Here is a 26,689-nt window from a genome sequence, read left to right as displayed (position 1 = left end):
GACCGTTTATTTTAGTAAAGAAATCATCACAACAAGGAAAGTGTTTGTTTCTGTGACGGGGAGAGCAGGCGCTCTGTGATTGGATAGTAATGTCTTTCTAGGATGTTTCAGAGTTCGGCTGTCTGAGGTGAGTGATAACATGCAAAAACACAAAGTTTATACTGTTTATACTGTACACTATATGAGTTCAGTGGTGTGTCGTAAGGATTCCAGTCATGTACCATAGATATTTGGTTGTTTTTTGAGTGTTTGTTGTGCTTGAAAAAATTGCCCCCATAGGTTAGCGTTGTGGCTATCTCTAGCGCCGTCTAGCCATGGTGTAACTCTGGTTTGCCTGCATCAATTTTAGTCACGTTTTTTGCTCCCCCCCAACACTGGGTGACCATCAGGACAACGATTTAGGGGTCAAAAATGAGCGGAATTCTCCTTTAAGTCAAGAAGTCAAGATTAATGTCAAATGGTTTGAAGTCAGTTTTGAGGTTGATCTTTGTTTGTCTTTGAAGGCTCTGCTCCCAGAGTGGATGTGTCAGGCCTGATAGCAGGGATCCTGGCTGTCCTAGTGTCTGCTGTCATCGCCACTGTGTTGGGGATCTACTGCTACAAATCCAAGAAGAAGAGTGAACGGAGGGCGGTCCAGTAAGTTCTCCCTGATGTGGAGCTTTTTCTCTCTCTCTCTCTCTCTCTCTCTCTCCAGCTAAAGAATTCAATGGTGACTTTCATTCATCAGATATTTCATCTCTGGTATGCATGGCATCTAGTGTGGATATTCATTGTCCTTAGATAACGATATCGAATCCCTTCTAGCTCCACCATCTGATGGAGCATGTGATGAAATCAACATGATCAAACATATTTATTATCCTCACATTTCCTGAGAACGTCCATGTTAGACTTGATGAGCTTCAGGAACTGAATGTGTTGTTGGTCTCTTCTGGTCCAGAGCTCCAGTCAGGTTGGCAGCAGATGGGCGCCCGGCTCCAGAGATGGTGCCCCTGTCTGGGATCACTGTTCCGGGTCTACCCAGCTACAATGAAGCTCTGGGCCGCAGCGGACAGCATGATGCCCCACCACCACCTTATTCAGGGTAAGTGGATGCCCCGGTACAAACTGCATCCATCTTGCTTGGATCAAGATCCAGATACTGGTGGAAGAACTAAGAGGAAACTGTATCACTTCATGATGTATCCCAAGATCCTTCTGTTCTGAGATGGCAATGGAAGACGATGATATACGATAATCATTTAAGTTAAAATGCGTTCGTCCATCTGTCTCTATGTCCCATCTGCAAATTTGGCACAAATATTCCCTCCGTTAGGCTCACAAAACATAGTTTTCAGCTTGTGAATACAATATCTCAATCAGACCTTGAAGGAACTTCTTCAAATTTGGCAAACACATCCACTTGGACTCTAATTACGACACTTTTCAACCATTACTCAAGACTTCATACTGTGTTGAGGGTGTTGGTAATGGCTGATGGTCAACAGACAGGTTGTGTCATTTTAAAGTGAGTGTGTTCAGAAGTCTGAGAACAATAAGATGCTTCAATCACACACACAAACACCCACAAAGACTAAGAGAATACAGAAATACGTCTAATTGAAATGTAGGTGTCTCTGGTTCATCTCTGAGGTGTTACCTGGAGTCTACCTGTGTTAGCTGATTGGACATGATGTGGAGAGACACATACCTGACTACACAAGGACAATGCAAGTCAGAGTAGAGACAATGAGGAGATAGGAACTGCAGCAGTCACTCAGAGACAATGTTTCCGCTGCATTGAAGATTTCCACTAAGAATGGCGGGGAGACGCTGAGCTCCACAGATCCTCAGCTTTTAAGATGAATTTGTAAAAATATAGAAAATTCTGTTTTCCCTGTTGTCAGCCTGTATTTCTAATAGTATTTCAGTCTAAACCCCATACCGGTTAAATTCTGCAGTGGGAGGTATGTGAGCTAAAGGTACTGGTAAACCCATCAAAGCACCAGACCAGGGTCATTTAGGATAGGCCTACATACGTCCTGATGAACTCTGGGTTAGTGTTCTCAAGGAAATTTAAATGGAACGCAACTGGACTTGGTTATTTGCCTTAAGCCTGGTACACACATAAAGATTTTCTAAATCTCAACCGATTTTTTTATCTGTGAGAGACCCCACACATGAAGATAAAAAATCTGTGATTGAACAGTTTTGATCGTGTTGTGTGTGGTGTGCTGCGATATTCCAAACACAGCACACCACACACATCAAGATTTTTCAGAATCTTGACCCTCCGGTCAGAAAACTCAGAAAGAGATCCGTATTGTTGTAGCTACTCTTTCGGGTCTATTTCCGGGAATGGACAATGAGGGCGACGTATTTTTAAAAAAAAATGAAAGCGGGACACTTCAGCCTTTACAACGATCCCATCGGTGTGTGTCTGTGTGTCTGTGGCTCCGGACGCCGAGACGTTTCACCTCTCATCCAAGAGGCTTCATCAGTTCATGTAGCATCTGACCAGGCTGGGACTATGCGTCAGATGTGAACATGAATTGATGAAGCCTCTTGGATGAGGTGAAACGTCTTCTAGGACAAATAACCAAGTCCAGTTGCGCTCCATTTACATTTCCTTGAGATAGTAGGTTAACTATGACCTGGATAGTGATGGGCAGCCAGACACAGAGTCAGAGTCAGGGAACCTTTCTGAGCATCTCCTGTTGATACGTTCTTCTTCCTCTCTTTCTCTGATCACCCCCCAGTGTGTTCTTCTGCTTGTACTGTGTGTATCTGGTCCAGGCCCATGCAGCCTGTGGTGGTTGTGGGTGCACACAGTACACACTTGTGTGATGATAAGCCTGTTGTTGTGTGTTGGCTGCTGCAGCCTGGAGCAGCTCTCTCTTTGCTTCTCCCTCTACATCCACACCAAAACACCCAGCAGCTAATCTCAGTGTGCTGCAGGCAGCCTCTTTCCAGGAACACAGAGCTCACACAGTCTGTAGCTACTCCTGAGTACAAGAATGCTCTCACACAGGCTCTTCCTGTCTTTGACCACAGGGGGGCGCCATCAGAGCCCGCTGATCCAGGAGAGAGAGACGACGCCGAGTGAGTGAGTGAGTGGGGCGGGCAGAGGCTCCTCATGTGGCCGCTGCTGCTGCTGCTGCTGCTGCTGCTGCTGCTGGGACCTGGAGCTTCACTCAACTTTGAAATGTTGCATGTTGTTTTTAATGTGTGTGAGTGTGTGTGTGTGCATCTGCATTTGTTTGTTTGTGCGTGTTGTATTTATGAGTCACAGTGAGAGTGTGAAGTGCACGTGGGCTGTACCATAGACTGTAAAAGGGCTGTACACTAATATCCAGTACAGATGTGACCCCCCCCCCCACACACACACACACAAACACACAGTTGTGTAAAGGTAGCTCTTCTGAATAGATTTTATGTTTTCATAATAAATCACGTCAAAATCAGACGCGTCTCCGACCGTTATTCACCTTTACTGTAACTCATCAGGCTGCAGCTTGTGTGTCTGTTGTGTTACAGTCATCCAGCTGACCAGGCTCTACTGTCTTCTACAATACTACACGACTGCGCTGCCGTGCATGACAAATGATGTGTGTGCGCGCGTGCGTGCGTGTGTGAGCGAGGGAGGGAGGGAAAGCAGCAGCAGCAGCAGAGAGGATGAACGCCAGCGCAGTCATTCCTCTTAAAAATGGCGTCTTGTGAAGCAAATGAGCGAAAATAGTGTGAGAGGACGGAGGGAGGGAGAGAGAGAGGGAGGCGAGCGGCGCAGCAGCTGGATCGGACTGGCCGCGGCTCGGCTCGGCTCGGCTCGGCTCGGGGGAAGCTGCCGCCGAGCAGCGCGGAGCGGCGGAGCATCTGTTCCACGGCTCGCGTCCGCTCCACGCAGGAGACAATAGACAGTGAAATATATGGAGAGGAGAAGAGGGAGGAGGTGCTCCTGGCTGCTGTGACACCCCCCCTCCCCTCTCTCTACACCCCTCCTCCCTCCCTCCATCTCCCCCCACACACCCTCCCCGCTCCTTCTCCTCCTCCTCCTCCTCCTCCCTCCATTCCTCCCAGTCTACAGGCTCGTCAAGCGGAGAAATAAACAGAAGCGAGCGCAAGGGAAGAGAAGACATTCCTCCCTCCCCTCCCCCCCTTCACTATCTGTCCATCTTCATCCAGCCCTTTTCTTTTTCATGGAGAGGAATTATCCCGCTGCAGGCTTCGGAGATCTAGGGGCTGGGACGGGATGGAGTTACGACAGATCGGCCAAAGCAAGGTAAGCTTTCGGTGGCCGGGGCACGGGCAACAACCGCGGCCAAGGCAAAGCAAGGCAAGGCGGCAGGCTGGGTGAAGCTGGAGCGGCTGTAACAATGCCACGGCACGGCGCTGCCTGCCTCTGCATACAGGCAGCAGGCTGCACGGTGCTGCTGCTGCTGCTGCTTGGCCACCAGTCTCAGGTAGCCTACAGCAGCCGTATTGTCATCGGAGAGGGAGGGGGGGTGTGGGGGCTGTCTCTAAAATGCATGGAATGCGATGGAAGGTTAATAGTGATACGGAGACAGAGGAGAGAGGAGAAGGGGGATGGGTTGCCGTGGGAAGCCCATAGTGTGTTATTTCAAAAAAAAAAAAAAAAAAATGGAAGATTACATCTGGGCTCCGGCGGCATTGTCCCCCCCCCCCACCCTACACCCCCGCTGCAGCTTTGTCTCGGGCTCGGACGGAACAGATGCATGACAGGGACAGTCGCAGGTTGCCTGCTACGGGACTAATTGGCTGTAGCTCCGCAAATCAAAGCAGCAGCAGCAGCAGCAGCAGCAGCGCGCTGCGCGGAGCCGCTGTCTGACAGACACACAAACCCTGCACCCTGCACTCTGTAACACAAAACAACAACTCACATCGTGTCAGTGCGGAGCAGCAGTTCATTTCTCTCCCTCTCCCTCACTGAGCGGAGTTACCGCTGCAGCTGACCGGACCGGAGCGGAGCGGACAGCTGCAGCGGCGCTGTCCGGTCCATCAGCTCCATCAGCTCCATCAGCTCCGATGTGTCCGCTGGTTGGTGTCTGAACTCTTGACACTGTACTGTACAGGCCGGCGCGCGCCCCCAATGCCCCGCAGTACACACGTTATGTTTTTGTAGTGTGTGTGTGTGTGTGTGTGTGTGTGTGTGTGTGTGTGTGTGTATTTGTATGTCTGTGTATCTGTGTGTATCTATCCGTGTGTATTTGTATGTGTGTGTGTGTGTGTGTGCTCGTACGCGCGCGAGTGATAGTGTGCGCGTGTGTCAGTCAGTAGTAGGCTATCTGTCATCCCGCTGCAGCTGCCACACACAGCAGCTAATAACTGGCTCCACGGGACTCGAACCCCCGCCCCCCCCGGTCCTCGGTTGTACCTGTGCTCAGGTGAGGTTTCCCTTCACGTGCCCTGCATTCTGTTGTGTGTGTGTGTGTGTGTGTAGGAATGACGCGAGGCCTCGAGCAAAGTACTAGCATAAAGCTAGTTCCCGTTAGCTTTTTACTCCACTTTAGCGGTCGCCTTGACAACCACCTCCGTCCTCCGCGGGCTCCATCACTGTCTGAGAGCTCTGCGCGCGCCGCCGGTCCCGGTCCGTTCCGGGTCTACCTGCCCGTTCAGAGCCGCTGCATACCTGAGGGTTCAGGACCTGGATCTTGCGGGGTCCTCGGTGGTTTTTACACACCTGGTCCAGATGTTTGAGACCCAGACTGATCCGGGTCAAACCGGTCCAATAACCACCGTCCTGGATTTAATCAGCAGACAGTTTAGTTTAGTTTAGTTTAATTTATTAAGATCCCCATTAGCTGCAGCAAAACTACACTATTCTTCCTGTGGTCCAACAGAATTACATATTCAGAATACAATAAAAGCAAAAACCAGTGTCTCACAGCTTCATCCAGCTGTTTGGGTGTAGCTTGTTATAAAATATTTGACCAGTGTATAGGACATACTAGCCTATACCTAATGCTCAGATAGAGTAAAACAAGAGCTCATAGCTCAGGATCAAACTCAAGACTCCAGACTAACTTTTTTTTTTTTTTTTTTTACTATAGGAGCACAGTGACCTCTAACTTAAAATTTAAGGAACACAAGCAGACAATTTAGGGGCGCACACTGTAAATATTCAACATTTTCATTCATGATCCTCACACACATTGGCCTGCCACCTGTAATGACAGAATCTTGGGTTCGCCCTTCCACGTTTCACAAATTTTAGGGGGAAAATTGCCCCCATTTCAGGGCATTCTGGAGCTCTGATTTACCTCCGCCGAGTGAGCAACAGACTGTGTTGAAGAACATGGTAGATGAATAGAGGAAAAGTCCAATTAAAGCTGCAGCGTCTCTGACCAGCCTCTCTGTGAGGAACAATGAGTTAAAACTGGGTTATTGCATCAGCAAATAGTCACAGGGGCTGTAGCTGTAGTGAACTGTGTGTGAATTCAGTTGTTCTCAGCAGCAGCAGCAGCAGCAGCAGCAGCAGCAGCAGCAGCAGTGTGTCTGTGGATCGGCCACACGCAGCCCTGCACTGGTTCTATAATATGAACCTGTACAGTAGTTCAGCTGCTCCACACATCGCTCACAGAGGGAGGACGACAGGAGAAGCTTTGAAACCACAGTTTTATCTGAGGATGTAACAGAGGTGAGTTCACCAGGGTGGTCCAAATGTCCAAGTGACGTCCTCTCCTCTCTAACCGCTTCACCTCGACCTCCAGACATCATTAGGCCCAAGGAAAGATGTGGGGGAGAATTCATAAGGACTTCACAGGGGAAACATGCAGTGTGGCACTTACACTGTCCTCAAACTTTATTTAAAACACATGGATAAAAAATGTATATTCTTAATGACAAAACAAAGAAAATGGGACTGAAATATTGAAATCTGACATTCCTGCTAGACAGAGAAAACAAATTTGTTTGTGCCTTACCCAATGAGAGAGCATTTAATGAAACAGCACGTACAGTAGGCTGCGTATGGGCTGTGGTATTTTGTTATGATGACGATAAGATTAATTACAATGCACTCTTATTGTTCTTCATGACGACTCCTCACTGGATTTAGAGAGAATAAATCTGTACTTATGGATTTGGGCTTAATCATCATTGATCAGATCTCCATCTCTCCTGGATCCAGTCTCAGACAGCTGCTGTTGTTTCTACATTCATGTGAAACTACAATGGTGCATCGCATTAAAGCCTGCTGCAGCAAGGAATTATGGGGCGGCATTTTCTCCTCTCCTTTCATAAAGGAAGGTCCAGCGTTTTCTATGCTGAAGGAGATCAGATAGGAGACAGTGTTTAGTTTAGTTTAGTTTAGTATGTTTATTTCGGTCACATAAAAACAAATACAGTAGACAAATATAAAGGTATAAATACAAAACAAAATAAATCAGAACAAAAAACACAACAAGCAAATCAATTTACTTGTTACATGTCCTTATCATGTAGAGAAGTGGAGCGGCTGCTCAGACACTTCAGCTCATTTCAACCTGAGGAACCTCCCTGAGAAAAGAAGACTTTAGGACCACAGCCTGGTTCCCTATGTGCCTTATACATGTAACCAAATCAAAGCCGTGCTTCTAATCAACACATCATCATTGTGCCTCTTACCTCTGCAAACCATACAAGCAAAAACCAAGATTATGATTTGGTTCATCATTCATTTGGCTACGCCCATACACAAATAGTTCTGCCTCTGGAATTTCTCAGGGCTGTTGCTAAGCAACACTTAAACATTTTCACCAGCTCACATCAGCTTGCTACTCTGTCCACGTTACCTCAGGTGTGCACTGACGTATCAAGCTTCTCTCCTTCCCGTCATCCCTTCATCACATATCGTTCAATTCAAATGTTAAATGTTTTTTCATATCTACTTAAATTTAAATTGACTGATTGATTGATTGATTAATTCTTGCTATGGTGCAGAGAGGACCCACCGAAAAGGTCCAGAATTTTACAGTTGAAAATACTTAAAGGTCCAGTGTGTACAGTGACATCTAGCATTCAGATTCTATTATTTCTTTATTAGGCTAAATAATGCTATTATGTTGGCTGGATTTTCCATTTCACACAAACATGGCGGTGCAAGATGGCGACACTCTCTAAGCAAGACCTTTGCTATCCACCAGTTTCCAAACGGAATTGTATGTTTACGTTTCCATGGTTTCAGTCGTTGTCATAGTTGCAGTAAACGCATGGATCTATTAACGCTGGCTTTTAACATGGATGTCCATTTATGTGGTATCCATTGTTGAAAGCTGATGTGGTGATCCATGCGTTTTACAGATTTTCATTGGGAGAAAAAAAATCATTGCATTTACTGTTGAAACCATGGAAACGTAAACATAGGTACAATTCCACCGGAAAAGCAAAACAGGCTTACATTTTTGACGGTTGGAAAAAGGTGGATATGTCTATGTCTTATTTTATAGCATAGGAATATATTCATGGGTAGTAGGCTATATTCAAATTTTGCCAATAAACCTTGACAAATGTTACACACTGGACCTTTAACAAAATACATTAAAAATACATAAAAGACCAAAACTAAGAAGCATTTATGTTTGAGATCCAAGACACAGATATAGCAGACAATACAAAAACAATACAAGAACAAATTATGTTTTGATAGTCTCATTGTATAGAGCCTCGTTTTTGCCATATTTTGTGGCACCAATAAATGGTTGACAACAAATTTATCGGTATGAATTTTATCTTATAAAATTATAACAAACATCACAGAACAGGTTTTAGTTTGACTTTGGTTGCAGGCCTGTTTTAAGCTCTGTCTCTTTACACACTGAGATGTGTTCATGTAAATAAACAGCCAATCACAGGCTTTATTAGATCCTGGTTCAAGCATGCTGTCTGCTGATTGGTTCACCGGGGCTGATGAGATTTACTCATCCACTCAAAGTATCAAATGACAAGACATTTTTCATCCCTCGGTAGAATCTAACCAGTTTGAGTTATTTTGCAGCATTTTTGCCTTTATTCTGAAAACACACACACACACACACACACACAGATAGAGAGAGAGAGAGGAATATCATGGAGAGAGAGCGGGGATGTCACACCAATGAATTTCCTGTTGTGGACTGGGGTAGCTGATCAGATCTTGGTCTTGTGTAACACATGGTGAGGTTTGTTATGGGATGTAGTTTACACAGTGTGTGAAGCTGTTGTTGGTTTTGAGGTGTCTGTGGTTGTGTTGTGTTGTGTGCATTGTGTGCAGAGAGACAGATGTTGTCGGAGCTGAACATGGGGGAAGGGTTTGGAAGCTGGATGGTGAGTGTGTGTGTTATGTGTGTATGTGTATTGTCTTGTATGTTACAAGACAATAGCATAACCAGCCAATCAGAATCCAGAACGTGGTATATATATATATATATATATATCCTCACAGCACCAAGTGATCCAGTCTTTGGTCTGGTCAGGACACGTCAGAAACAAACACTCACCAGAGGCACCATCCGATTCCTCACCCACAATGCCGTTTCAAGGTCTCGTGCTGCGTGAGCGTGAGTGTGTGTGTGTGTGTGTGTGAATGGTTCGACAGGATACTGTATAGATATAGTCGCTGTGTGGACGTGTGTGTGAATGGGTGAGTGTGACTAGTAGTGTAAAGAGCTCTGAGTGGTTGTAGAGACTAGAAAAGTGCTCTCTAAATGCAAACCCATTTACTATAGAAATATACATTATTCAAAGTAGGACAATTACACTGTAAAAAAAAGAAATGTGCAAAACCTCATACATCTTAAAATCAGGAGTCATGGTGCACACAGTGTCTGTAATGGACGGCACGTAGTAGGCTACTGATGGAGCAGATAACGCTCCCGCTCTGATGTGTATTCTGATGGGGACCGGGTTCACCTGCAGATAAAAGAGCTTTGATTCACTCTGTCCAACATTTCATTCATCATAAAACCAACGTCCCGCTCGGTTGGATTTGATTTCATGAATTATCCGCATGGACGCCACCAGAGTCCAAATGTGGCTTTTAAGAAGTGATTATTTCATTCGGCTTTAAACAGCTTAACTAAACCAAGATCAGAGTCAGTGTTGTTCAGTTCCTGCTCTGAGCCGAGAGATGGGCCGCCCGCTGGTTACCGTGACGACACAAATTAAACAGTAGACAGAATTGGAGACTGTCTGTTAGCTGCGTTTCCATTGCAGGTTTTCGCAAAATACAAGCTATATTTCCAAAATTAAAAAAAAACTACAATTCCTATTTACAGGTGTTTCCATTGAAAGATGTTTTTTGTGAATAGGCTGTAATTCTCGTAAAGTCTAGTCTTGCCACTGTAACAGAAGGAACTATTGTTTGTTATTCACACCGACATGTGATTGTGTGACACCGTCTGAGTTATCAGACTGAGTTGAATGATCGGACCTCACACGCCAAAGTTTTATTAAAACAACCCGGTTGGGTGGAAACGGTAGACGAGTGGGAGAGCGAAGGGAAATAGAAAAACAATTACCAACGGCATCACATCTGATGCCTGGAGTGATGCGAAAGTGTTTCCATTACACTTTTGCGATACACTCTTATATCGACACGTCTGAAAAACCACCTCATGAAAGTGTAAAATGTTTTAGCGTTGTTTGAGAGGTTTTGAAATGCAGGAGGCGCTTCCATTACCAGTTTTTAATTGCAATATTTTGTTTTTATGCATTTCCATTGCTTTTGGTTTAACATCAGCTGGGTTCTTCTCTCCCTCCTCCGTTCTCACGCTGCTTCAACCTCTCTTAGCCCAAAGTCACCTTCACATTATGGTCGTTTACATAACTCTTAATGCTGTGTTCACACCGAGATCGCACTGCCCGGCTCGTTGCGGCGAGTTTACATTGAAAGTCAATACAACTCACGCGCCGCCCAGCCAGCCCCGTTGAGCGGTGCGGTAGTCCAAACCAGGCGGCGCGACACGGGCGATTCACCGCCTGCGGAAGTTGAAAATTTTCAACTTTTGCGGTGGATTCGTGCGGTGGATATGCGCCGTGGCGATGGCTGGCATGGAGGAGAGACTGGTCATCGCTTTTTTCGCTCGACCAAACCTACAATATCCGTCTGCCTGACTACAAAAATAAAAACACTTTCAACAGCGGCATGTTGTTGTAGCCTAGCTAGCCCAGAACGTATTCCTCTGCAGTTTTTTTTTTGTGTTCTTCATTAACGTTAGGTAGTCGTTGTGTGTGTGTTAGTGTGTGTGAACGAGAGGGGAACTAGCTAGACATTGTCATAGTTTCCTTTTCAAATTCCAGCGGTACCGCTACTGTCTACCACGGAGTCCGGCGGCAGGTAGACGCGGTAGACGCGGCGCGATCTCGGTGTGAACGTAGCATAACAGTTGTCCCGTGTCACTGGGATGACATCTGTCCTGGACAGAGCATCAAGATGGTCAGAGAGACTGAGCCAGACTCAGGAGCCTGATGAGACCAGAACCAAAGTTGGACCGGAGCGGTTGGCATAGTGACTGACACACATGCTAACCCTTCTCTCTGCACTGACAAGGTTCCAGGTTTATTTCGTCCCGCCCCCGTTCCCACAGTTTGACTGGATTGGTTCCTTAGGTCTGTGATGTATGAAACCCTCTCTGTCTGAATCTGTGTTGATGAGTCTGTCAGTGATTTGCTGCAGCTCAGGGTGGAACATTTCAGGCATTGTGTTGACTGATTATTTCAATCAACAATGTTTCTTTCTTTTCTTTAAAAAAAAACTTTTTTAGTATGTTTTTTGGGCTTTTTGCCTTTAATTGATAGGATAGTTGAGATCAGTGATGGGAATAACAGTGTTATAAAATAACGGTGTTACTAACGGCGCTACCTTTTTTTCAGTAACGAGTAATCAAGAAAGTTAGGCTACTATTCCCCTGTTATAACACCGTTAACGTTACTGACAATAAAACGTGCCGTTACTTGACTCAAGAAGTCGCGTCACAAAATAATACACCCATTAAAATGTACTTCATATACAAAATTTTTTTCCATCAACTAGTGGGAAAAAAGCCATTTATCTGGAACTAACCAACTCACTCAGTATTCCTCCGCCAGGCAGGCGGGAGGTTAGGGTTACGGTTAGGAGGGCGAATTTGACACATTTGAGCATTTTATTTAAAAAAAAAACCTGCAATAGTTACTTTTATAATGTTGTACTTCAGTTATTAACTCAGTTACTTTTTGGGGAAAATAACTAGTAACTATAACTAATTATTACTTTTTAAAAGCCATGTGCCCAACACTGGTTGGGATAGACAGGAAATGGGGGGGATGACATGCAGCAAAGGGCCACCAGATTTGGGATTCGAACCAGGGTCGGCTGTAGCCTCTGCATATGGGGTGCCCGTTCAACCCACTGAGCTAAGTGGCGCCCCTCAACCATATTTCTTGTGTTTTTTGTTTCTTTATTAAAGGGATATTTCAACATTTTGGCAAATAATCCCTATAGTCTTAGGAGTTGGTTCATTACCTTTAATTGTCGGTGCAAGCTGTTTTTAGATCGGCGGGGCAGAGACGTGAGCTCTGCACGGCGCTCAGTCTTTGTGGGCTTTCCGTCATCAAACTCAGCAAATACACAGTCCAACAACTCCAAAACGCTCTTGTGGACAAGTTGTGACCTGGACATTCACTACGCTTTGAAATAATAGTGGAACGTTACGAGGCAAATCCGTAACAGGAACTACATTCCCGACACGGCTGCAGCAAAGGGCCGGCAGATTTGGGATTCGAACCAGGGTCGGCTGTAGCCTCTGCATATGGGGCGCCCGCTCAACCCACTGAGCTAAGCGGCACCCCTCAACCGTATTTCTTGTGTTATAAAAACATGATATGGACATAAACAAGGTCATACACTTGATTTCAATAGAAGGGTCTTTAAAGCACGTGTCCTCTGCTGATAGAGGACAGAACTGAGTACCGAGTGGAAGAGAGTAAGGAGAACATGCTTGCACCAAGGGGGCAGTTGTCGGTCTGAGAAGTGAAGTCACTTCCGCGTTCAAAAAACTGCAATCCCCCCGGCTTCCTCTGGGGGCTGGTGTCAGAAGGGAGCATTCCCCATAGACCCCCATGTTAAAATCACCGATTTTACATCCTCAATAAACATGTTAAAAGCCTGGTGTCAGAACGTTTTTTTTTCTCAATCGATAGTTTCTACCCCCGCACACACTCTGAGGGGGGTGAATTTTTTTTTAACTCTACCGTTTTACTGTTATTAGGTTAAAATTCTGGCCAATTAGGGCGCGGAAACGTTGAGTGACTGGTCCGAGCAGCTCCGTGGACAGCTGCTTCGAGGCCAGTGGGCGGGTTCTCGGCCGGCCAATCCAACATGGCGCTGTTCAGGCCGCCATATTGGAGTCACAAAAACGACTCCCCAAAACCAATGGGTGACGTCACGGACGCTACGGCCATTCTTTTTACAGTCTATGGTTTGCACTGATGTGTGTACTTCTCACGGATGTAGTGTAACAGAGATAATGGAAACTGTATGTAAACACAACATGGATTTACGATTGAAACCTGACCTGGAGTCTGTTTGGGTGGTGCAGAGTCATGTTAAATCCTTGGTATCAGTGGCTTTGAACACAATGGTGTGTCAGTGGATCTCTAATCTGAATGGACAGGCTGCAGGTCTCAGTGACATGCTGTGTCTGTCCAGTGAATGGACCAGAAACCACCCGGCGCCTCAAAGTGCTCTAGTCTTCAAAGACCATGTCAAAATCAAGACAACAAAACTTCTCACCTGTGTGTGTGTGTGTGTGTGTGTGTGTGTGTGTGTGTGTGTGTGTGTGTGTGTGTGTGAGTGTGAAGTCGATAGATGCCTGTGGTCCCAGGACTCAATCCTCACTCATCAGCAGTCAGGATGTCCGGATACAGATCCGTCACCTGATCAAACAGCCGTCATCAGCTCCACCCTGTGCTGCTCTTCCTCTCCTCCTCTTCCTCCTCCTCAGAGCTGCTGTCTGTCCCCTGTATCATCCTCAGCTCCTCTTCCTCCCTCTCCCTCAGTCCCAAAGTGTACTCCATCCCTCTGAGTTGTCCCTGGGGTGCAGCAGGAGCAGTTGTTGGAGCTCTGTGCTTATGCAAAACAAACCTGAAGTTATTGCAGCTGATCTGGTTTATTAAAGTGACTGACAGGAGTGAGTCAGGTGAGGGAGCGCGTCTGATGAACCTCCCCCTCATATATTGACATGTTCACAATTGAATGTCCACACAGTGCTGCCTGAGCTCTCGTCAGTTGCCATGGCGATCTCTTGTGATTGGACGGTGTCCCTCAGCAGCCGATCAGTCTGTCTGATCTATAGTTGGTGTTTGGAAAGCATCACTAACACTGTAAATAAAACTTATATAAGGACAATTAATACAGTTATGCATATTTATTCTTTAACTAATTTATTATTACTCCAAAAATCAATTTATTATCAATATATATCAGATTCGATTAACAGACAGTAGATGCAGCCTCAAACATTGACCAGTTGCCATGACGCTTGGTGTTGCTTAGTATGATGGGCTGTTTCATGCTTGATGAGCTGATGTAAGCTAATCACTTAGACACAGTCTGTAACTTCTGCCTCTGGGGGTCTCTCAGTCAAAACAATAACAAACCACATGTGGGATCGTTGCTGTAAGCTCCTCCCACTTTGGATTCCTTCGGTGTCAGTGGTTGAGTTTCTCTGATGCTGTACAGAGACAGAGACTGAGACAGAGACTGAGACGTCAGCTGAGGTTGATTCAACCTTTGTTTTGGTTGTTGTATAACCAATGAAGCAGATGTTCAGGAGGTTTTCAGCAGCTGTTATACACACAGAGGTGTCCCCCTTTCTATAACAAACACAGCAGGGGGTTAAAACCATGCAGTAGAGGCACCGAATAGAGTTATTTTTTTTAACTTTAAAGGGATAGTTCAACATTTTGGCAAATTGGTCCATTGCCATAATCCCTATAGTCATAGCAGTAGGTTTGTTACCTTTAATTGTCGGTGCAAGCTATTTTTAGAACGGAGGAGCAGAGCCGCGAGCTGCTCAGAGCTACGCTACGGAGGCTTATGGAATTTCTTGGTTTCCCTCATCAAACTCATCAAATACACAATCCAACAACTCCAAAACAACAAGTTGTGACTTGCACATTCAGCACGCTATGAGATAATAACGGAACATTTCGAGACTGATTTCAAAGGAGGTTAAATCGAAAGCAACTGGACTTAGTTATTTGTCTAGGAAGACGTTTCACTGTTGCGTACATGAACTGATGAAGCCTCTTGGATGAGAGGTGAAACGTCTTCCTAGACAAATAGCTAAGTCCAGTTGCTTTCGATTTAACCTCCTTTGAAATACTATGAACTATGATGAAAACCAAGAAATCCCATTAGCCTCCGTAGCTCTGAGCAGCTCACGGCTCTGCTCCGCCGTTCTAAAAATAGTTTGCAAGACTATAGGGATTATAGGGATTATGGCAACACTTACTCAGCTTGTTTCTGTGGTAACGTCAGATCCAGATGTCTGTTGGCTGAAATCCTTCATCTGGTTCAAATATAGAATTAAAAAACCACCAAGAATAAAAAGCATAAACTAGATAAAAGTCATTGTAGAGCTTTTGTGAGACATACACAATGAAATATGATCATAGAGAGGGTATGATGTCACTGACAGACAGTTGATGGAAACCTTTGTGAAAATCTAAGAACACAAGTCAACAACATGTAAAACACAGGCCAAGTTGTTTTGAAGTTACACAATGAAACTATACCTTTACACTACAAATGAAAACCTGCTGTCAGTCTGCAGACACCACAGGTTTATCTAGGTTATCCTCTCTGTATGAAGGACTGGGTCACTCTCTGTTCACACCAAGTGGTAACAGCTTGGACCATGAAGGATCCACCTGTTGGAGTCTTTGTTGCCCGCGAAAAGAAGGACAATTTTTTTCCGGCCCAATTGAAGGATCCTTTGAAATAGGACAGTTAAGTCCTGTCGCTGTAGTTGTGCAATCAGTTTTCAGATGTACCCTCCGAAGGATGCGCCTCCTGAACTGGGACACAGCTTATGAGTCAGGAACGAGACAGACATGGTGGCCGTATTTCCTGCATTGTAGGTTCATTACCTTTAATTGTCGATGCAAGCTGTTTTTAGATCGGCGGGGCAGAGACGTGAGCTCTGCACAACGCGCAGTATTTCCGGGCTTTCCGTCATCAAACTCATCAAATACACAATCCAACAACTCCAAAACGCTCTGGTGGACAAGTTGTGACCTGCACATTCACCACACTATGAAATAATAATGGAGCGTTAGGAGACAGAGTTGCTTTCGATACGTAACAGGAACTACATTCCCGACACGGCTGCCGGTCAGAGTGACTTCAAAAGCAAAAGTAGTTCCAAGTATTTGCTTCATGTGTCGTAAGGTTACATAATTAGGCTATACGTTATTATTTCATAGCGTGGTGATGCAGGTCACAACTTGTCCACCAGAGTGTTTTGGAGTTGTTGGATTGTGTATTCATGTCACAAGGCAACCATGGTCACATGACCCTGTTGTGATTTCTGGTGACTAGTCATAATCCTGTATGAACCAGATCTTTGCCAAACAAGTCCTTCATGAAAGTCCAACCTGTTGTGTGTTTCAGCCTGGTGTATGGGAGCTCCAGGTCGTCCCACCCAGACTCAGAGCTGCTCCACCGGCAGGCCTACGGCACCCCCCACCCCCTCCAGGGCTATGCAACCAACCACCACCCAGGAAGCTCCAGACAGGGCGCGGCCTGGGGCGCCGCTGGACGCACACTAGGTAAGGACTGAGCGCAGCGGACTAACACAAGATTACTGCTTTTCATCACATCACTGCTGAGACTCTTCATCACCTGTATGTTCTGGTGCTGGTTACAGTCCAGTGATGCTTCCATTGCTGTTTAGCAACATGCCAATACTGTTTTCTTTTTGAATCTGTGACAGAGTATTGAGGAAAATACACAATCTGATATGATGACACATGAGTTAGGCCTGGGACGATAATCAATAAATCAATTAATCGCACGATAAATGAAAATAAACTCAATAATTTTTCCAGCCTCGATATATTGACATGTGCATGCGTGTTTGTTTTCCTCCAAACAGGCTGGATGACAAGAGGCTTCACTCTGCATCAGTCTCAGCACCTGGATGCGTTTGTTCCACAGCAGAATGAACGGAGTGAACCCTCTTGTCAGTCATCCAGTATCGTTTCCCAGAATGCATTTCGCGGCAACCGACAGCGATAGCGGTAAAGCTAAGCAGCTAAAAGCTGTTTTAATTCTCTCTGCAGCGCTGTTAATAAGTCCGTTTTTAAAGTTTTAATATTTTCTCATGTGAGAAAGTCATAGTTTAGATCCCCAGTCTGTGGTCAGTTTATCCAGATATCGCCTGTTAGGAGATTTCCTCCGACGTTTTTTGGATAGGTGCGGAGCCACTGTGGGAGCAGCGGCTCTCCGGTCAACCTCCGTCATCATCCCGGGGGAGAAAACGAGCCGAGTAACTTATCCGCAGGTTTTTAGAAGTTTACCGCCGACTGGTTAAATACTTTTTAGGAGTTAAATGCAGGTCTCATTGATGAACTCTAACAACTATGGCAGTCACATTAGTTTGTTTGAATGAAAAGTGAAGCTACAGGTGTGTATTGGACAGAAGAGCTTATTTTTTGTTTGTTTGTTTGTTTTTAATTTAGGATATTTAAAAGTTCTTGACATTCCAATTACAGTGGTAAAAAATACTCATGAGAAATAAATGTTTATTGCATTTGAAAGGGTCTACTTGTATTATTATGAAATATTATTATTACATTAGTGGTTAATTTGGTCTCAAAATAATGTTGACAATAATATCGTTTATCGGCAATAATTTGTGGGACAATATATCGTCCAGCAAAATTTGTTCTCGTCACAGACCTAACATGAGTAATAGAGAAACTGAGTCAGATGGATGATGAAAGGTTTTTTTAGCTGGTTGAACTCAAACTCAGTGACTCTGCTCTGTGAGGCAGGACCCATGTTTCTCCTCACGTCGACAAGAGCACTTCAGTTATCACAGTTAACAGTTGGGAAGTGTTTGTGTCACTGTGGAGGTAAAGTGATCCGCTGTGAAGATATGAAGTGTGCGAACACATGTGCGGAGAACAAAAGAGCAGCCTGTGATTTGTATTTGTGAAGCACCTCCACAAAAAGAGTCAGAGCAGCTGACAGGAGCTGCACGGTTCACTTCCATTACAACACACTTCACTTTACTCTGTGAGAAATCTCTCTCATCTATGTTGAGACATGTTTAAAAGTAACCCTAACCCTAACGGGTTGAAATGACACAAGTTATATGAAATATAACATGTCAGCGTCTTTCTTCACCACAGTGGGGAGAGAATCTGACTAAACCTGCCCTTCATTTTTAACCAACTTTATTTGTAACGCCTGGACAATAAAAAAAAAAGCTTGTTTCCTAATGACAAAATGGAGACAAACAGGATTGAAAAGTTGAAATAAGATGAAATGAAGGAAAAAATACAGACAGTTTAAGATGAATAATTAACATAATTTTGAAATAAAGATATGGAACTCAGCATAGGTCAGAATAAATGATAATCAGAGATCGCTTTGGTTTCCTTCCTAAGGAAGAGGACACTGTAAAAAAAAAAAAGGTGAGTTCTGACTTTTTTCTCAGAATTCTGAGTTGAGGCCCTAATCCCCGTCCATACCTTTCAAAGATGCTTTTGACATTTCAAGAAATTTGTTAAAGCCTCACTATTGGGGCTAAACCGTGACATCCAGCGTTCAGATTCTAGATTGCAGCGCTCACCCTTCGGAAAAGTGACGGTGGCCGCCGAGGACAAACACGTTCGAAAACTTACCGCTAACTGCTAACAATATCTTTGACCAATTACTATCGTTTTTTTTTATCATTATTATTTTTTTAACACGTGCAGACTCCCACTCGTGCCTTCAGTCATACTTCACAGCAAAAAGTTACACAGGAGGACTTACAGGATGTGCCAGTTACACAGTGCGGTCCCATGAAGGAAGATCAGAGGACAAACATACTCGGACATAGATACGGTATGCATCAGCTCTAACAACGTTGCTGCTAATTTTTTTATTTTTTTTAAAGACGTGGGTTGCTGTGCTCTCCAGCCGGTTCAGCTGCAGCTCCAGAGCTCCTAGCTGCTGCTTAACTAGCACCGTGTGTGTTTTATAACGGCAGAAAAAAACAAAAAACAACTACATTGATCATCCTCCGGGCACAAGCCGAGTCACGGACACTAAATAAGAGAGCGTTTGAGCCAAGTTTGTCCACTTTTGCGTACCGTATTCAAAGATGGCGATGCAACATGGCAGCCTCCGGTGGGTGCACCGCCACCTGTGTATTTGTAAACAACTCATTCTAAGCTACGAGACAGCTTTCAGACAGCTTTAGACTTTGGTAAATACGTATTTATGAAAGCATGTATTTTTGCTAATAAAAAGCCAAATAAGCTACATACTGTCACTTTAAAGCAGAAGTAAGCGGAATATTTGTGTTAATATAAGTCTTAAATAGTTCTATCTTCTGACAGCAATCACTTCTATAGAGTGTTTGGTCTGAAACACGTGTCTGTCAGTCACTCTGCTCTGCTCTGAGCCGAGGAGAAAACTTTCCTTGTATCCTACAGTTTTTATCCAATGAGGAGAGAGAACGGCATAAAGGGGCGGTCCTCTCTGTGTGTGCAGCCAATGGATGCGCGTGAATGTGGTGACGTAGGGACGAGAGCGGGGACTGCTAACTCCATCGGCTGACAAGAAGTTAGCCAAAACCACCGGATCGCTTACTTCTGCTTTAAGTAGAGAAAAGTCATTTTTAGGGTGTTACGCAGTGTTCATTCAGTAAAACAGAACACCACAGGTCACACCACTTGGTTTTTAATTTCCAATATGTGAAGCAGTACATTCCTGTACTAGTTTTAACTCTTCTTAACAACCACTTTCGATCTCATTACGTTTATAGTTCAAAGACTAACAACATAAAATCTCATTATGATAATACTGACGAACAGTGCTCAGGATTGTAATTATTGAACAGATTGTTTTTATGTCGCTATAGTGCTGATGTAATGAAGGTGATGTGATGTATCATGATTGGTTTGGGTAAGTAAGGGGTTGTGGTTTGTTGCCAGGTCTGTCAGGACTGTTTGATGCCAGCCTCCACCACGCCAGCCCCTCAGGTCCTGACCCCTCCGTCATGAATCTGATCTCAGCTCTGGAGTCCCGGGGTCCACAGCCCCCGCCGTCTGCTTCCTCCCTCCTCTCCCAGTTTCGCACTCCCACCTGGCAGACTGGTGAGTGTCCACCTGTTAGAGGAACGGTGCACTTAAAAAAAAAAAAAAAACGACAACTCTTTGATCCTTAGTTCTTGTTGTGACTGGAGCACTTGATTTGCAAAAATAAGATGTATTATTTACCAAAAAAGTAAAAAGTTGTTGAGTTATCTACAATACACAGCACAAGTCACATATAGGACATAGGATAAAACACAGTTACAAAAGTTAAAAACAGTTACAGACTGTGTTAAAGAGGTTTGAGATGATATTTTTATAATGTTGATAGGATGGAGGAGCATTGATTTTAAGTGTGAGTTGAAGATCGTTCCAGGAGGCAAAAATGCAGATTTACCAAGTTCATTTTGTACTCGGGGGACTTTAAAAGTAAGCCAGTCATTGGAGCGAGTTGAATATGAACCTTGATTTAAATCTAACAGTGTTGTAATGTGTGGTGGGAGTTTTTCAGTAATGGCTTTAAAGATGAAGAGATGCCAGTGATTGTTGCGTCTTTCTGACAGGGAAGACCAACCTACTTTCGTGTACAGATTACAATGATGAGTGCTGTAACTATCGCCGGTAATGTATCTAAGAGCAGAGTGATAGACCACATCTAGAGTTGAAAGAGTTGAAGGGGCAGCATTCCTATAAATAATATCGCCATAGTCCAAGACTGGCATAAAGACAGCTTCAACAATCCTCTTTCTGCAGATCATAGGGAAAATAGATTTATTTCTGAAAAAGAAGCAAATTTTTTGTCTAAGTTTGCTAGTGAGATGTGAGTGTGTGATATGTGAAGTGAATTTTTCATCAAGCCAGATACCTAGATATTTAAACTCAGCGTAGTTGCTTGGTGACTTGCATTGACCAACACTGTCCATGTGATGTTGTGTCCTGTAGCGATGCACACACCGGCCCCCCCGGAGCTCTTTATTTCAGGGGCTCTCCCGGGGTCCGGCTCCTTCCCCTCCCCCTCAGCCCTGTCTGCGTACCAGCACCCCGGCTCCTTCTCCGGACGCTCCTTCACCCCCTCGCTGTCCCTGCAGGACACGGCCACGTTCAGCCCGACGTCCAACGGCCTGCTCTCCCCTCACGATCCCCTGCTGCACATCAAAACCCCCTCCCAGTCCAGTTTGGGCTTCGACCGCTTGCTGTCTTCCCAGAGCTCTGCCTACCGGGGCTCTCAGGAGCCCCCCGCCCCTCCTCAAACCCAAGCACCCTCCGCCTCCTCCAATTGCCACCTGCCCCCTCCCCAGTTCAACCTGTTGTCCTCCCAGCTCCATAACCAGTCCTCCCAGCTCTACAACGCCTCCATGTTCTCCTCCTCGTCCTCCCTGCCCCCTGCGGCGCCCCCTCAGCCCCCGCCTCCCCCGGAGAGGGCGGTGTCCCGACAGGACAGTGTTATTAAGCATTACCAACGTTCGTCCCCAGCCCAGTCCGCCGCGCTGCCCCTGCAGCAGTACGCCAGCTGCGGCGGCTCGTCGGGCTACCAGCACGCCAGCCACCACCGGCACGCCGGGCTGTCCTGCAGCCCGCTGGGGGAGCAGAGCCCGTCCTCTGACCCCAAGCCCTCGCCGCGGATGGAGTCCCAGACGTATCGACCCACCGTCCAGACTCCCTACACCCCCTCGTCCTCCAGCTCCTCGGCCTCCTCCTCGTCCGGCGGCGCCAAAGGAGCAAAGAGTTCCGGCTCCAGCAGCGGCTACTCCTCTTCAGGTTCGGCGTCCTCCTCCTCCCGTACCCCGCACACCCCGCCGTCGGCCTCCTCCCACCTCCTCTTCATCTTCCTCCAGCTCCAAGACGAGCACCGGCCCCTTGTCCGCTCCGTCTCGTCAGCAGCCCCCGCCTCAGTCGGTGCCGGCGCCGCCCCCTCTACCGGTGGCGTCGTCCTCCCTCGTCCAGCAGCCGGCACCCAAACAATGCCTCCCCACGTACGGCTCTCCGTCTGCAGGTCTACCGGACCAGACCCCTCCCAGCAACACGGCCAGTCCTACTCCCCCAATCAGCCCCCCTCTGCACACATGGCCCCGTCCTATGGAGGCTTCAGCTCCCCTCACGCCCAGGACCTGGAGCTCCGGAGCAGGGGGACCAGGAGGGAAGGCCTTCACCGGCATAGGAGCGGGAGGACGCTCCTTCTCTGCGGAGATCGTCTTCGGGGACTCGAGCTACGGTTCGGCTTCTCTCAGTGAGAGCGGCCAGTCCGTCTTTAGGTTATGGGAACGCTGGGGGATCGACAGGAAGTGGGACCTGTACCGGGAGCTTCTGGACTAGGTGGTGGAGTTGGACCTGCAGGATCAGGGAGTGGAGCTTCTAGCGTTGGTAACGGAGGCAGCAGCTCGTACCACCTGCCCGAGTCCAGCCCCTCGCCCTCCATCAGCCGTCCTGGGTTGCACTCTCCTGCCGCCGCTCGCCCCGTGCAGTCCCCCGGAGGCTCCGGGGCCAGCAAGTATCTGTCCTCCATCCTGTCTCCTGCTTTCATGTCCTCGCCACAAGGCTTCCCCGATACAAGGCAAGCGCAGAGCCAGTCCTACAACTCCTCGCCGCCCAAACCAAAAACAGAGACCAACATGCTGGGAGTGGAGCGATCCCAAGACGAGGAAGACGACGATGACGATTTCCTCATCCACCACCTGCTTCACGCCCAGAGCTCCACTCCCCACCCCTCCCAGCATCACTCGCCGACCCAGCAGCTCCCGCAGCCGCTCCAGCCGCAGGCGACGAGGGACGGAGAAAACAAGGAGGTGGGCTACGACATGGGCAAGATCTCGGAAGAGCGCTACCACGTCCAGAGCGTCATCCGCACCAACAACGCCTCCGTCGACCCGGCGAGCCGTCTCAACAGCCAGCTGGAGATATCGCAGAAAAAACAGCAGCAGGCCAAGTCGGAGCTGAACATATCCAAGTCCAGCGCCGGGGGAGGGGTCTCCGACACCCTGTCCCACTCCCATCAACAGCAGCACGACTCCATGGGCTCGGTGGTCCATTACGGAAGGGGAGACCCCTACGCCCAGCATGCGCACTCCCAGCATCCCCATCACGCCTCGCACGTGTCCTCGCACTCCCAGATCCCCCAGCACGCTCAACACGTGCAGCACTCTCAACACCCCCAGCACGGCCACCCTCACCCCCACCCTCACGCCCTTCCTCACATGGAGCTGAAGAAGACGTCGGATGCCAACGACAACGCCTACCTGTGCAACACGCCGGATGTGCAGCAGAGCCGACAGAGCCAGGTCCCCATGTCTCTGATGGAGTCGCCGCCGGACCCCCCCCCATCAGTCCCACATGCTGCAGTCCGTCCTTTCCCACACCACCCGCACCAAGATGGACCCCCAGCAAGCCCCTCAGCAGCAACAACAACAACAACAACAACAACAGCAACAGCAACACCCGATGAGCCAGCAGGCCATGATGGGCTCAGCCGGAGGCCAGGGGCCCGCCGGAGTGGAAGCCCACCCGCAGAACCACTCGTCACAGTTGCAACTCCAGCTCCAGAGCCAGGGCATAGAGAGCCACTACAGCATCGGAGCCCCCGCCAGAGATCAAACCCGAGGAGCCAATCAGAGCTCAGTGTCCTCGCTGGACATGTTAGACCAGACTCTGTCCAGGACGACCAGCAGGGACAGTGGAGGAGGGGCTCTGGAGAGGACCGGGGTTGGGGTGAGCGTCACAGGCGGGGAGGGAGGCGGCGGAGGGGACAGCCGACACAGACAGCAGCACAGACTGACCCCCCACCACCTGCCCCCCCAGCCCACGGACCTCCACGACTTCCTCTCGGAGCCCGACCTGGACCTGTCCGCCCCCTCGCACCTCCACCACATCAGCCAGCCCCACCCCCACGCCCACCACCAACAGCAGGCGCACGCTCACCATCAGCTCTCGCACTCTCAGCTATCCCACCCTCACTCCCACCGGATGGCTTCGAACATGGGGACCCCCCAGCAGCAGCAGCAGCAGCAGCAGCAGCCGAGAGAGTCTGAGCTGTCCCACTCCCAGTTGGACCAGCTCAAACAGCACCAGTTTGACGCCGTCAGCCCGGCGGGGAAAGTTGGACAGACTCAAGCTCAGCAGCAGCAGAGGTTCGCCCCCCTGTCGTCCATCTGCTTTCCCGACTCTCTCTTGCACGATGAAGACCGCTCCTTCTTCCCGGAGATGGAGGACATGTTTTGTCCGGCCGATTACAAGTCCAGTTGTGCTGCCGATTCCGGAGCCGCTGCTCAGGAAAGCCTGAACCAGGGCCAAGAGGGCATGGAGGGCTTAAAGACGGGAGGTGCCGGGGAGGGCTACGATATGGTCGGTCACCATAGCGATCAGGGGTACGGACAGTACTGCCACAACCTTCCAGGAACAGGAAATGGCAATCTGCACCTAGACCTCGACTCTATGAAGACCCACGAGCTGCCCTCCACGGTGAACACCGACCAGCTCGGCCTCATCCATTCCCAGACCCCCGCCATGGGACTGAGTTCGGCAGTTCAAGGGGACGGATCGGTCAATAAGATGATGGGGGCGGTGGGAGTGGGCGGTGGCTCAGGCGCCCCAGGTCTGACCTCGCCTATCTTCTGCTCCTCTCGACCCAAGAAGCTGCTGAAGACCAGCTCCTTCCACCTCCTCAAGCAACGGCGCGAGCCTCAGCCTCAGGCCAAGAAGATCTACGCGCAGGAGTACGAGTTTGAGGACGACGAGGACAAAGCCGACGTTCCGGCCGATATTCGCCTCAACAGTCGACGCCTTCCCGACCTGCTCCCCGACTTGGTGTCCAGTTGTAGGAAGGCTGGTGGGGCGTCAGGAGTCGGTGGGCTCAGTCCACTCATGGGTGACATGGACTTCTGCCACCCCACCAGCTACTCTGCCCTAGGACACCCTCCGCAACTCCTTCCGCAAGAAGGCCCCAAGAAAAGGGGCAGGAAGCCGACCAAACCGAAACGCGAGGGTCCCCCCCGCCCCCGGGGTCGACCGCGCATACGTCCTCTTCCGGAGCCTCCGTACTGCAGGGGGCTGATGGGATCGGCGCCCGCAGAGGGCAGGAGGGGCCGTGGGCGCGGTCGGGGCCGAGGCAGGAAGGAGGAGGGGTTTGTGGAAATGCATCGAGACATGAACAAAGCACAAAGCCTCCCGTATCATCAGCAGCAGCCGCCGCAGCCGCCGCAGCCGCCGCAGCATCGACCGCAACAGTACAGCCAACAGCAGCACCTCCAACAGCATCCACACCAACTCCACCCACAGCAGGCAGAGCTCCAGCAGGCGCCGCAACAGCAGCATCACTTGCATCATCATCATCAGCAGCAGCAGCAGCAGCAGCAGCAACACGTTTCCTGTCATCACCAACCGCATCATCAGCAGCATCATCACCTCGAGCAGCAGCAACAGTCCCAACAGCAGCAGCAAGACCCCATCAGACCTATCACGGTAAGACTTCTTATCAATCCAGATGTTCTCCAGATGGTCTCATCACGTTATCTGATGAGCTAGTAACTCTCTGCTTGTGACACATGGCTTCAGTCAAACTACAACTACAGTTATCTCAAGTGAGACTAATGTAGGATCAATTTTAGGTAAATTAATACTAACTGGTGCAGGCAGATGGAACAGTGACCTTAAAAGCACCTTAAGAAAACACAAGCAAACAGACAGAACAAACTACTTCAGACGAAGCTCTCACTCATTTTTATACAGGGTCGTTTTTATGAATCACACAGAATGTAATTAACAGCTAATGGGTGAATGATGTGATGCAAGCCAAATGTCAAGAGGTACGACTGGTGTTTTAGCATGAAAACCTGACTATATACTGTACAGCAAAATAAATCTGGACTCAAATGTGAAATAAATGAAATTCACTTTTGCAGTGCTACTAGTTTCTTGACAAATTTTACATAATTTGTCACATTATTCAGAAGAAAAGCAGAGGTTTGAGGAGAAGTCCTGCTCAGTGTTGCCAAAATTCATTAAAATTTCAATTCTATTTCAATTTAGAAGAAAGTACATATTTGTAAATACACTTAGATCCACTGTAGGTGGATCAAATATGTAATATTGATCATTCTTTTGTGGTTACACCATCTGACATTTTCAGGGGCATGCAGTTGTACTTTTGTTAAAAAATGGTGCAAATGTTATTTCAATTGACATAAAGCCAACATGAATACTGAATGTATGTTTTAACAAATCTGATGCTTTTAAAACATTTTTTAACCCTTCTGTTGTCCTTCTGGGTCAGATTGACCCAATCTGTTCCCTTCCTCCATCCTTCCTTCTTTCCTTCCTTCCTTTCTCCCTTCCTTCTTTCCACAATCTTTTTCCCCTTCCTTCCTTCCTTCCTTCCTTCCTTCCTTCCTTCCTTCCTTCCTTCCTTCCTTCCTTCCTTCCTTCGTCCGTCCTTCTGCTTAATTCCTTGACC

General features: G+C 47.6%; 1 protein-coding gene and 1 pseudogene across 2 annotated transcripts in view; both read left to right on the top strand.

Moving 5' to 3' along the window:
- The window catches only part of prrg2 (proline rich Gla (G-carboxyglutamic acid) 2), a 6,564-nt gene extending 3,434 nt beyond the window's left edge, over window positions 1-3,130 (top strand). The window contains exons 4-6 of the mRNA XM_085785470.1: window positions 504-636; window positions 941-1,084; window positions 3,034-3,130. Coding sequence (XP_085641596.1) covers window positions 504-636; window positions 941-1,084; window positions 3,034-3,085 — 329 coding nt within the window. The 3' untranslated portion in view covers window positions 3,086-3,130. The remainder of the gene's footprint in view (window positions 1-503; window positions 637-940; window positions 1,085-3,033) is intronic.
- Window positions 3,131-3,755: 625 nt separating this feature from the next.
- LOC146983729 (uncharacterized) lies at window positions 3,756-24,372 on the top strand (annotated as a pseudogene). Its single transcript, XR_015036323.1, has 4 exons — window positions 3,756-4,258; window positions 16,610-16,767; window positions 20,149-20,310; window positions 21,190-24,372. The product of XR_015036323.1 is annotated as an uncharacterized LOC146983729 (transcript).
- Window positions 24,373-26,689: the final 2,317 nt, after the last annotated feature.

The sequence above is a fragment of the Trachurus japonicus genome, chromosome 8 (assembly GCF_045865225.1).
Source record: "Trachurus japonicus isolate A0001 chromosome 8, Traja_1.0".
Lineage (NCBI taxonomy): Eukaryota > Metazoa > Chordata > Actinopteri > Carangiformes > Carangidae > Trachurus > Trachurus japonicus.
The sequence above is the reverse complement of the archived record's forward strand: the minus strand, read 5'-3'. Positions and strand labels throughout refer to the sequence as shown.